Below are 13,344 nucleotides of genomic sequence, written 5' to 3' on the forward strand. Positions count from 1 at the left end.
ATTTAGTAGCCATTTCACTCTCGGTTTATTAATGGAGCAGGTACAGATGTTGATGTATCCATAACTATATATATTCCAACAAGTGATGTATATTGAGTTTAATTTCTAATGATTTTGTGGTTGAGCCTTGGGCTGTGCTTCTCCATCAAGTAAACTTGTACAATGGTAATGGTAAAAACGAAAAGAAAAAAACTCTTAGACCCATGAAAAATGGGAAGTAAAAAGTATTCGCCTTCACGCATGGGCTACGAGTCTAATTTTGAATTTAATTTTAATTTAATTTTTAATATTTTGCTATTGAACAAATACTTCTATATCGATATGTCTTTTACTATGGGTACTCATGGTATCCACATATATTTTAAAATCCGTTTAAAATGTAATTAATGGATATCCAGGTGGGTATGCAGCGGGTACAAATACAAATTTTTATCTGCATATTGGATGATGAATATATACTAGCCATGTCCATCCGTAACTATAGACATATACAACAAGCGGTCCCTAACAGTATATATTTAAGAAATAATTGATTATGATAATTGCTTTAATATAAGTTTTTTTAGCATTGCTTTAATATAAACTTATTTCAACCAAAGGGTTAATTAAGTTAAAAAAAAAAAACCCAAAGGGTTAGAGTGTTAAAGAAAATAATACCAAATTTTTTTTATACTTTCGTACCATGGCTTCTTCCACACCAGTTCGCCTGAAAGGAAGAACCATGGAGACATTAAAGGTATGTTTGAATTGAGATAACATAATGGAGCGGAATAGGGTGAAACATAATGGACCAGAATGGAATAAGATGGAGCATAATGAAAAACTCTTTTCATTGTTTGGATACTTTATAATGGAATGGAATAACTTTACCATTCTACTGTTGGAATGGAATAAACTTTACTTTTTTCATTCTTATATTAACCTTATGGTAAAATTATTAATTTACACATTTTTTCTCAACCACAAATCTGAACACACAACCAACATGAATCTACAAGATCAAAATTATCCAAGAGGAAATGTTTGTGATGAAAGGAATTCACCGGCCATGACGAAACCAAGATAGATAATTATGTATGGCTTTGGTCCCAGCTTTCATATGCATATGCACTTTGCTATATTTCTTGCGACACCTCCTCGGAAATATAAGATATGTAGGAACATGATAGAAAAGCGATTCATTATTTTGATTAATGATTCCAATGAGAGGGGGTTGGTTGGCTGGTTTCTCCTCCTGTACTGCCGGCGGTGACCCCGTTGAGGCAGAAGCAGCAGCGCTTCGGGATGGGCTCCTCATGGCCTGGAACCATGGTTATCGAAAGGTTTCGTGTGATGTCGATTGTGAAGAACTAGTGACTAGTCTAGAGAGCGTGAACCTGGACCGTGTTCACCATCATCCTAAGGTTGTTCTGCTCAAAGACATTCTTGATATTTTGGCTCGGGATTGGAGAATGAGTGTGCATTGGGTTCATCGTGATGGAAACGCCGCAGCAGATTGGCTTGCTAATGATGGTCATAGCCTTGTGTCTCCAAGTTTTCGTGTCATTACTCAGTCGGAGAGTGAGCTTCAGCTGATTCTCCTGAAGGATTCTCTAGTTGTACCTTAGTTTCTTTTAGTTATGTTGTTAACTTCCGATGTATCAAAAAAAAGAACAAGGTGAAATGGAAGCAACTAAAGTGAATGAAAAAAAATTGGATGCGACTGTATTGGTAGAAAGGCAGCAAATTGACAGTAATATAAGGGTGAAGAGGTAATTTTATAATTTTAATGGTTCAACATTCATTTGCTCCATCTCATTCCCTCCAAATTTGGAGGGAGCAAAAGTGAGGGAAAAGAGTGTTATATGATGGAATGTATACCACTGAGCGCCGTTCCAGTTTATCAATTTTTAAATAATGTAAACGATGGACGTTTTCCTCCCTCCATTTCCTTTCACTCCACTCCATCTCCCTCCATCAATCCAAAAAAACCCTTAGAACACAAATTTAAGTGTTAGAGGAATAGAAGGGGATGGAGAATGGTGGAATGAAGAAAAGAAAGCGAATTGCTGGAAGATAGGAATGGTTCAGGTTTTGAGTTTGAAAGTTGATGAAATCGGAAGATGAAATGATAAGCTTTTGGGGATTTTTGGCATGTGAGAGAGAGAAAATAACATGTACAATATATCCAAAAAATACAATGAAAAAAAAAGGTGGTTGTTGAGACTAGAGTAGAAATTGGATTTAGTTGTCGATGCCCATTTGGGTGAACCATTAATATTTTGGTCCACCGGTACTCCATGGGCATTTTAGACTTTACACTCGAGGATTTTAGACTTTTCCCCTTCTTCTCCTTCTCCCTCCCATTCTCCCCTCCTCTCACTTCAACCACCATCAGCCACCGTGAGATCGAAGCCTGCCAACCTCCCACCAAATGAGCCTAAAGACTCACTGGAGTAGAACCAGGTTTTCGTATTGGGTTACAACAGGAACGACGCCAACAGTGCTACGATCTTAGTTTGGATCATCGACACAACGACATTTGTTTCGATCTCTCTGACAACCCGGTGCGAGATGCTCCGGATAGCCCTTAGAACCAACATAAATTTTCCCAAATCACCTAGCCATCGCCACTGTTCTTCGCATCTGAGACGCACAACCACCACCATCAAAGGGCCCGGTAGAGTGGAAGATCTGATGTGAATCGAAGGGAGGAACATCAGTGGAGAAATCTGAGTGGTGGTGTATCTGGTTCTTTTCTTCATCTCCTCTCTGTTTGGTTGAGGTTTGGGGTTTATGTTGTGGGTTGTGTTGGAGGCTGAGAGGGGGGTTTTTAGCATCTGATTCACAAGGCTTTGGTACAGAGGTTGGGAAGGGAGGTTATGGTAGGGTATTATATCACAGGGTTGATGGAGGCGAAGAACCTGGTTTGGTGGTGGGGTTTAGGCCACGGTTTAGGTATTGTTGCGCTGAGGGTCACGGTGGTTGGATTACATTGGTTGTGTTGTGGTGGTTTCTGGTTCTTGGTTCTTGGTGATTCAGTGACACATGAAGGTGGTTGGGGAAGAAGAGTCTGACATTTACATTTTTACCCTTTTGTTATCCATTAAATTTTGACCATCCAATTAAAGAATATTCCAATATGCTAAGATCTAATGGTGATTAATCATGGAGCACCGGTGGACCAAAATATTAATGGTCCACCCTAGTGGGCACCTTGATTGTCAATCTATCATAGATTTAACCATTGAATTTAAAAAAAAAATCACAGCCTTAATATTATATTTCTTCTATCATTCTGAAAAACAACAATTCTATCTTTATTCATTTAGAAAAAGTTTTACTCCTCATATATTTTATTTCAAAACTTTTAAATTTAAAAATCAAGTGAATTTTAAAAAAGATTTCGAGTTGAATAAAAAAATATAAATTCTTTTCATATTTATATAAATAATTTTTTTCTTTCCGATATAAAAAAAATGAAAATTTATGGTAGATTAATACACAATTAAAACAAAGAACATATATATTTAATACACAATTAAAAAAAGTAAAAAAAAAACATAATATTTAACAAAAATTTGATTTTAAATAGCAAAAGTCACCGAGGGCACGGTGGAGGTAAAATATCATGATACGGAGAAATTTGAAATTACTAGTATTTTGAAATTTGAACTCCAATTTACATGCTGCTGTATTCAGTTTCCAATCCGCAATTAAGAAAGCACAATAGTACAATACTCTTTCCTTATTGGAAGGACGGAAGGTAGAGGAGGAAACTGAAACGAAACTGTTGTTGTGGAATTTGAAAAGTAACTGATCTCTTTACCGTACAATAATAACAATAATTATTGACCATATATTTTCCAAGTCTTTTCAACTTACTTCGCCAAGAAGGAAAGAAAGGAAAGGAGTCTCTCTCTTTGTCTTCCCAATAATAAGTAAAGCAAGTAGCAACAACACTCACTTTTCTTCTGCTTCCCTCTTTCTAACGTGTATGTGCTTCTTCACTAGTACTAGTTACTTCTGATCCTGTGATTTTGATAATGGCTGCTACACCAAAAGAACATGTTGAAGAGATACGAAGCAACAAATTCTCCATTGGCGGCAAACCCAACCCTTTAACTGAGGATCTTCACCAGGCTGTCAAGTGTAAGACCCGGTGATTTATTTATGTTTTGTATTATTGAAGAATAATATAAAGTACGATGTTTTATTCGGTAAGGAGAAATTACTGATAAATTGTTACTATATCGGCTGTATAGTAATTTATTACGTAATTAATTATTACGTAAGGCGCGAGTAGTCGATATGCATGCATGCACATGCATGAAATTCGAGTAGTGCATAGAATATGCATAAAAGGGAATTTTCGAGACTTATATCTATTATATTGGAGGAGGAGATTTACTTATTTATTTGTTAAGTAAATATAAAGTGTTTTGGAGTTTTTATTTAAATAATTTTTTTTAATTGGATTTAATGTTATTTTGGAAATAAGAAAAGAAAAAAAAAAATTGAAGATATATTTTCTTCTAGGGAGTGGCCGAAACTTTGTTAGGATAATGGTTTGGTTTTTCAAATTTGAAAATTATTTCCATGCGTTTAGTGTTTTAATAATAAATAAAAAAAAAACAAATATCCTAACAAACTAGAAGGGGGGGACGGCCAAGGTTGTTAGAGGGAATTTAGGGGAGTTTGTTACTTGCTTAGTGGAAAAGTAATTAATTTGAATAAAAATTAATTAAAATTATATTTTTGCCCTTGGGCTTGGGCTAAAATTAAGGGTTTTATCGTATTTTTACCTCCACATCCTCCACTATAAATAGGAGTCTCAGGTGATGGGAAATCACAACTCAGAGCCCTCCAAATTTTTGTGAGTCTCTATCTCTCCCTCTCCAGAGTTCTTCTTGACCTCTATAGGAAATAATTCCTATAGTAACTAAGCTCTGCTTCCTTCGGGAAGTAGTGAACTCAAGTATTTTTTCTTCTTGTTTACAAGAAGAAGATGAAATATTGTTTGGTTTTAGGGGATGGGGTTCGAATATTTGAAGGGGGGAAATGATGCTCCTTTTTCCTTCAAATTCTAACCCTAGTTTGTTGGTCCGTGCAGGTTCGCGCACGGAAAGGTTAGATCGAACGTACTCGATCTCGCGTGGAAAGCGTAGCCAAGGTGAGGGCACTTCCGTCTAGAGAAGTCTTACTGCTTTCCTGCATGTGAAGTTGTATGCGAGTGTGGTTGATAACATGCTTAGTATTAGTATTCAATATTATGCTAAGTGATGATATGATGTATGATTTATTACTAAGTTAATATGATAAATTCTTAGTATGCTATAGAACTAGTTAGTTGATGTATGCTAGTTCAAGTATGCCTTATTTGCTAAGTGAAATTATGCATGATGTTATTTAATTTCAATAACATGAGATAAAATGCCTGTCTATTTACTTGAAGTAGTAACATGAGACTAGGATTTTAAGATGTTTACTCGCATGCAAGTAAATTATGATTAGTGGAACATAGGTCTGGTTAGGACTATGAACCATGAGAACAGTGGTTCCGTTAGAGACAAAACGGATAACTTGCACGCGAGGGTGAATGCGGTTTGAACCGTGATGTTATGACTTGTGGGTGTCTGACCCATGGTGTGCTGTGGTCGTTCCAAGGAACGCCATGATGTTGTGAGCTTTGCTCATGGTGTTGTTCGTCTGCTGGACGAATGGTGTTGGATCCAAGGTGAAAGGTGGTTGTGTGAAAAGTGAGGACGCATAGACTAACTGAAACTTAGGCTATGTGATTAACCTTTTAGTTATGTTCTGTTGATTAATGATGATATTATATTGTCTATAACATGCTAGAGACTAGAGATATTTGAGAGTCAGAAGTTGACCCTCTCTATTTGCTATTTGTTGTTTGGGCGCTTAACGCCAACAGATGGTGATCCGGAAGGAGCTAGTGGATCAGGACTGGGAGATTTATCTCCATAGTTTTGATGAGGACACGGCCTAGGGTGTCGACTACCGCCAGGAGAAGAACGTGTACGTCGGCGGCGCGACCATCTTCAAAAGAGACCAAGCTGGGCAGATTGTTGAGACTCAGCCTATCAGAGGGAAGATTCGGTTTCCTCACGCACCCTTCCGTTTTGGACTCCCCTTAGGGATGGATTTTCTCAGCGGTTCGGAGTCGGACCCTAGTGAGGGGCCAGGCTACGAGTCAGGCGAGGGGAGCGAGCCTTCAGTGACTTCCGAGTACCGGAATCCGACAGAGGGACTTTTGGTGCCGAAGGAGGAGCCGGTGACCCCCATTGCACCACCCGAGCAAGAGCTGAATCAGGGACTCATGGATCCCGTACCATTAGGGTTTGGGTGGAGCTTGGAGGCATTGAGGCAGTGGAACCTGGACATGAAAGTTGAGCTTCCGAAGCCAGGAGAGGAGACGCCGGAGCCTTCCAACATGTGGGCCAGAGAAGATGCCTTGATTGGGTTGAGAGCGCTGTTTTATTTTTGGAGCTTTTATTTTACTTTGAAGTACTTGTAGTTGATTTTCAAATGTAAACAATTTTGTCAGATTACTAGGGTGGTTTTGTTTACACACATGGGTGTGGCCACCGTACATTATTTCAGTTATTGGATTTATATCAATCGTTCGTTTTCCTTACTCGCACGTTTGTTTATTTGATTTATATTTAACGCTGAGAACTTTCGTAATAATTGGATCTTTGTCATTTAATGAAGATTAATAAATGGACGGCGAAAATTCTTTGTGAAAATCATGATTTTTGGTTTTTCGTGACGTCCGGGAAATCGGGGCGTTACATCAAGAATCTCTCTGCTGAACTTTATGCTAAAGATGTGCATTTCCTCATGGAACTTATTCAGGTAAGCACTTCTTACCATATTTCTTTTAACTTTTTCATATATATATATGTGTGTGTGGGTGTTATCCTGTTTTGATTTTGTAATGATGCATGCCAACAATTTTTGTTTTGTTTTTTGGTGTGTAAATGTTGCTTTAGAAATATTTAGACAATTCTGTTTTTTGTTTTTCTTTACCTTTTGTTTTTTATGCAATGCTTGATTAAGTTGAGAGTAGATGGTCAAGCATTTTGGAAAAAAAGTATGATTAAGCGCTTATCCTACTATAAGTGATCAATGCTCAAATAGAACAAATTATTTGGATAAAATATTACTACCATAACCAAATAATTTCAGCTTTGGGTAAAATTCTCTAAACAGTAACCAAGTTTTCACATGATAAAAACATTTTTTAAGCTCACATCATGATGTCACAAGGATCCAGTCCTTGTAAGGGAACACATTTTTGTGCCTGATAGTTAAAAGCTGAGTATGTTTGTTGTTTCAGTAGCAGGATAAAGGTTTGAATCGTTTGATTCTCTCTGTCTATAATATATATGATGTAGCAATCTTATTATCCAATTATATTTGTTGGTAGTTGTTGATTCACTATCCTAAATATATATTGTCAACTTCCACAGAATGCTGAAGATAACCAGTACCCTGAGGGAGTGAGTCCAGCCCTTGAATTCATAATAACTTCGGAGGACATTACAGATAGTGGTGCTCCTGCCACATTGTTGATTTTTAACAATGAGAAGGGTTTCTCTCCAAGAAACATCGAATCTGTTTGCAGTGTTGGACGGTCCACGAAGAAAGAAAGTAGGAGCAGTGGTTACATAGGTGAGAAAGGTACACTCTGTCATTTAGATGTGACTACAAAAATGTTCTGAACTTTAATTTCAAGAAGGACTGTTGTTAATAGTTCTTGATTTCTATTAAGATTAAATTATTTCAAACACCTTTAGATGGATTATACAAATATTCACATATCTTGGTTGAATCAGTTCGATGTCAAGATCTTTCATCTAGTAGAGAGACTATATTGAGCTCTTATACCAAAGAAAAGAAACAAAGACTAATTTAACTAATTTAACAATGCTTTAGCAAATGTCAAATGTGACTCTAAATGAGATGAATGTAAATGTTGATGGAACCTTTTATGTGGTTGAATTGCAGGAATTGGTTTCAAGAGTGTATTTTTGGTTACTGCTCAGCCTTACATATTTAGCAATGGATATCAGATAAGGTTCAATGAGAAGCCTTGTCCACATTGCAGTCTTGGTTATGTAGTTCCTGAATGGGTTGAGGAGAAGCCAGCACTTCAAGACATAAGACAGATATATGGCAAAGATTCCCTTCCAACCACGACCATCGTGTTGCCTCTGAAGTCGGATAAAGTCAAAGCTGTGAAGCAGCAACTCTCCAGCATTCATCCAGAAGTTCTATTATTCCTTTCCAAAATCAGACAACTCTCTGTCAGGGAACACAATAAGAATCCTAAACTGAATACGGTTGCTGCTGTCTCTATTTCAAGTGAGATTAACTTCGTGACGAGGAAGAATATGAATGCTGAGTCTTACACGCTTCATCTTTCCGCGGAGGAAAGTTCTAATTCTGGAAAGGAATGCAGCTACTACATGTGGAAGCAAAAGTTTCCTGTGAGGGTGGAAAATGTAGTGGAAAGGAGAACGGGTGTGGAGGAATGGGTTATAACGCTAGCCTTCCCGAATCAGGAGAGGCTTCACAGGGGATTGAGCTCACCAGGAGTGTATGCCTTTCTTCCTACAGAGATGGCCACTAATTTCCCTTTCATAATTCAAGCAGATTTTGTCCTTGCTTCGTCACGCGAAACAATTCTCATGGATGATAAGTGGAACCAAGGTATACTTGAATGCATTCCAACGGCTTTTATGGATGCATTTAAAACACTTGTAATAGGTTCAGATGAAGCTCCCATTTCCAGTTTGACTCAGATGTTCAGATTCCTTCCTATTGAGAGTTCTCCATATGAGAAGTTAAACCATGTCAGAGACCAAATAAAAGCAAAACTTCTTGAAGAAGCTATTGTTCCTATTGAGACATACACGAAGCAGAAGCACTTCTACAAGCCTCGCGAAGTTGGCAGGTTACTGCCTGAATTCTGGAATATTTTGAGTAAGGCTCGATCGGAACAAGTATACTTGCTTGACCTGTCTTCTCATGATGGGAGGAAAATCTTGAGTTCTGCATTTGACAGAAGCGTGTATGACCGCATACTCAATTTTTTAGAGGTGAAACCAGTCAATGTTGATTGGTATGCAAAGTGCATCCAGAGCTCTAATCTTGTAGATGGCGTGTCTGAAGAGGTTTATCTGGAGCTTCTGTTGTTTGTTACTGAAAACTGGTTAACAATGTTTAAGGACTCCAAGATGGTGGGAGTTCCTTTGATTAAATATGTTCGTCCTGATGGTAGTCTGTCCCATTTCAGTTTTTATGATTGCACACAGTGTTCAAAGCAAGTACTCCTAGCAGATTCAAGTGAGTCATGTCCTTGCTCGTGGCTGATTGATTGGAACAAGGAATTCGCATGTTCATCCAACAAGTTTTTTGTGCCAGAAAGCACACAGGATGCTATCTTGCAATTTTCCCAGAAGAGGACTTTGTTGGATTTGCTAGAAAATCAAGTTCATGTTAAGACTTTGAGACTGTACACTTTTGCAAATGGCCTTTGCAATTCTATTAAAAATAACAGCAAGCGCGCCATTGCATATGCTCATTTCTTGTATCACTCATTCAATAAACGTTACTTATCAAGTCGGGAGGTCGATGCTCTATGTGGTTCAATGCCCCTTGTGGACAACTATGGATCTGTGACTGAATGCAGGAATGGGGTTCTTGTACCTGCAAATGTGAGCAAATGGGCAGACTTGATTGTCACTAATCCATGGAGAAGTGAAAACTATGTTGAGCTGGGAAAGGAGTACTTGCGTTCTTCTCATTATGCAGGTCAATATACAGGTCCTGAGAAATTGATTGAATTCCTCAAAAAGCATGCTGATGCTTCTGACATACCCTACATTTCTCCTCCTAATGCTGGATTCTCTGCCGTAGAGACACCGCTAACGAAAGATAACGCCTTTTTGCTTTTGGATTGGATTCGAAACCTGAAGTCTAGAGGAGTGCAGCTGCCACAAAGGTTCTTGAAATGTATAAAAGACGGGAGCTGGCTTAGAGTTACAGCCAATGGATGCAGGCCTCCTTCCAAGTCATTCTTAATTCGCTCATCGTTGGGACAGCTTCTTCAAAGTGGTTCCGTTCTTGTTGACCTTCCTCTGATCGATGAGAGCTTCTACGGGGAAAGATTAAAAGGTTATGACGAGGAGTTGAAAACTGTTGGGGTAATGTTCAGTTACGACGAAGCATGTGAATTCATTGGAAAGGAACTAATGACTCGTGCAGCTACTTTCACTTTAAGCAAGAGCCATGTTGTTTTAATGCTCAAGTTCATTCAGTATCTCAGGAAAAAATTTCTGCCTCTAAACAAATTTGTCAACAGTGTAAGAGAGGGAAGTTGGCTGAAGACTTCTCATGGTCTCAGGTCTCCTGTGGGATCTGTATTGTATGATTCAGAATGGGAAGTGGCATCACAAATTAGTGATATCCCTTTCATTGACCAGTCTTATTTTGGTGATGAAATATTTGATTTCAGAGAGGAACTCAAGTTGTTGGGTGTGATAGCTGGCTTCACTGGAAATTACCAAGTTGTAGTTGATCATTTAAGATCTCCTTCAAATCTGGTTCATTTGTCAGCTAATGCTGTACTCCTGATAATGCAATGCGTCAGGTCCTTGCATACTCCTAGTAAACTCTTGAATTCACTGAAGGGAACAAATTGCTTGAAGACCAACCTGGGTTATAAAAAACCAAGTGAATGTTTCTGGTATGACCCTGTGTGGGGCTGCATCTTTGAGGTGTTTGATGATGTTCCTGTGATTGATCATAAGTTCTATGGTGAGAAGATTTTCACTTACAAACATGAATTGAAGCAAATAGGGGTGGTTGTTGATTTTGAAGATGCTATTGATAAGTTTGCTCCTCTTTTCAAACAAAGGGTTTCGAAAAATTTATTTAACCCACAGCATGTCAAGTCATTTCTCTCTTGTTGCAAGAAGCTGAAGGCAACTGAATACAAATTTCCTTCTGATTTCTCACTCATTATACGACAGCAGAAGTGGTTGCAGACAAGGCTTGGTGATTATAGGGACCCAAGACAGTGCATTTTATATGGTCCAGAGTGGAAATCTATCTCTTCAATAACTCTTCTCCCTTTCATTAATGACAGTGACAATTGCTATGGTATGGGAATACATGAGTACAAGGAAGAGCTGAAGAGTTTTGGTGTTGTTACTGAATTGAAAGGTGGTCTGCAATTTGTGCCTAAATATCTGAAATTCCCCTCAGACCCCTCCACCATTACTCCTGAAAGCGTATTTTCTTTTCTGGAGTGCATCCGACTTCTAATGCAAGAGAAGAAGCTTGTCGTTGAAGATGATCTCACAAAAAGATTGTCCAGAAATTGGTTAAAGACTCATGCTGGTTATCATCCTCCTCATAAGTGTTTGCTGTTTAATTCTAAATGGGATTTGTACCTGAAGCCCAGTGACGGTCCTTTCATTGATGAGAATTTTTATGGACCTAAAATTGCATCTTACAGCAAAGAACTCAATGAAATAGGAGTTATTGTTGAAGTAGAGAAAGGATGCAACCTGGTTGCTAGTCACCTGGACTTTCTCTCTGATTATGAAACCATTGTAAAGATATATCTGTACTTGAACCAACAGAGCTGGAAACCTGAGGATAAAGCGGCCAAAAATGTGTGGATTCCAGATGGAATCAAAGGGGGAAAGTGGGTAAATTCTGAAGAATGCATCATACATGACCCGGATAATCTTTTTGGTTCCAAGTTTCATGTTCTTGAAGGCATATATGATAAGAAGATTCTTCCTTTCTTCTCCTTTGCCATTGAAGTCAGGAACAAGCCCTCACTTGACGATTATGTTGCCCTTTGGAATGATTGGGAGAGTTCTGTGGAACAGTTGCCATTTGACAAGTGTACAATGTTCTGGATGTTTATCTTGAAGCATTTGAGCTTACATCCAGAGAAGAAGCTTTCTGAAAGCTTGAAGAAACTTCCTGCAGCATCAGGCAACAATGAAATATTTTTATTGGATAAAGAGGATGTTTTTATTCCTGATAACCTTCACCTGAAGAAGATTTTTGAGGATGAAACGGTTTTCGCTTGGTATCCTCAACAGAACCTGGCGCCATCATTGAGGTCTAAATTGTTTGATATTTACAGAAAAATCGGTGTTCGAAATATCTATGAATCTCTGCAGAAAGAAGAATCATCATTTCTGAATGTGGTTGAGCTCCAGCAGGTTAATCCAAATACTATTTTCAATGTGAAGGGACTTGTTACACTTATTCTTGGTTTTCTTGCTTGCTCTAGCCTACAAATGGAACCAGAAAAGAGACATGAAGCTGTTAAAGGTCTTTTAAACCTGAGTTTCCTTGAGACATTGGAACCAATCACTTTGAGCTATAGTTTGTCACTATCTTCAGGTGACGTGATTACCAAGAAAGCGAACAGAATGGTGCGCTGGGAAAGGCAAGGCTCCAAGTTTTTCACCCACAAGATGAATGGGCTTTCTGGGAATTCACTGAAATATGCTACTTATTTCTCTGAAGCAGTATCCGAGGGTGTTCTGCGCGAGAATCTTGAACACATTCCTGAACTCTGTGAGCTCATCAAGTTGGGTTTTGTGCTGAAATTTGAGGAAGAAGAAATTGAATTTCTGATGGAGTCCAAGAATCTGCAGATTTCATGTGAGGATGAGGAGTTCCTAAGTTCTGCATTCCCATCTGAATAAGTCTACTGAATAGATCTTAAGCTTTACTTGTTACTCTAATCTATGTTTTGAGTTTGCTTGTTTTATTTGCTTTTGATTTCCCTTGTCAGTGGTTTGTGATCATTTAACGATCGAATTATGAGTCTATGACTTGTTAGTCTTTTGTAATTGAGTTACTCAAGTACATGTCTATGACAATGATATCTTTGCTTTCCTTTACTTTTATCTGACTTGACAGCAGCTTATGGTCTTTGTCTTGGAATCTCACGTATGAAAGTGGGTTTCCACAATTCCATTTGGGAAACTTTTCTAGTAGAAATTTTCATATTTACAGCTAAGTATATTTACATAAAATTAATTTAACTTAGCCTTTAGTTTTCTTCTAATTTGTTGTTTGCCATTGTGCCTTTACAATAAAAAAAAAAATAAAGGGTTACCAACACATTAAGAAAATGAATCCATAATATATACATTCAGAGGTTTTTCTAGGTCCAATCATCGCATACGTGACATCTCATGATTGGCTAATTTCATTAAAAATCCTACATGGCAATCATTCCTCCTTTCCTCTTAATATACACCCTTCTCCTTAACCTACACTCCTCTCTATTTAAAAGCC

At 38.1% G+C, this 13,344-nt stretch overlaps 1 protein-coding gene across 1 annotated transcript; it reads left to right on the plus strand.

The window, feature by feature from the left end:
- Nucleotides 1-6,139: 6,139 nt before the first annotated feature.
- On the plus strand, nt 6,140-13,020 carry LOC130719457 (uncharacterized). Its single transcript, XM_057570083.1, has 4 exons — nt 6,140-6,328; nt 6,802-6,858; nt 7,476-7,686; nt 8,014-13,020. The coding sequence occupies exons 1-4, from the start codon at nt 6,140-6,142 to the stop codon at nt 12,744-12,746; spliced, it is 5,190 nt and encodes a 1,729-aa protein (XP_057426066.1). The 3' UTR covers nt 12,747-13,020.
- Nucleotides 13,021-13,344: the final 324 nt, after the last annotated feature.

Source organism: Lotus japonicus, chromosome 5 (assembly GCF_012489685.1).
Source record: "Lotus japonicus ecotype B-129 chromosome 5, LjGifu_v1.2".
In the NCBI taxonomy this organism is placed as follows: Eukaryota; Viridiplantae; Streptophyta; class Magnoliopsida; order Fabales; family Fabaceae; genus Lotus; species Lotus japonicus.

Bases quoted from the DNA above. Each gene is read 5' to 3' on its own strand.
- LOC130719457 (XM_057570083.1), top strand. From the start codon at position 6,140: ATGGATTTTCTCAGCGGTTCGGAGTCGGACCCTAGTGAGGGGCCAGGC. The intron at 6,329-6,801 runs GTACCATTAGGG...CGTTACATCAAG, and splicing joins ATCAGGGACTCATGGATCCC to AATCTCTCTGCTGAACTTTA. The intron at 6,859-7,475 runs GTAAGCACTTCT...CAACTTCCACAG, and splicing joins TCCTCATGGAACTTATTCAG to AATGCTGAAGATAACCAGTA.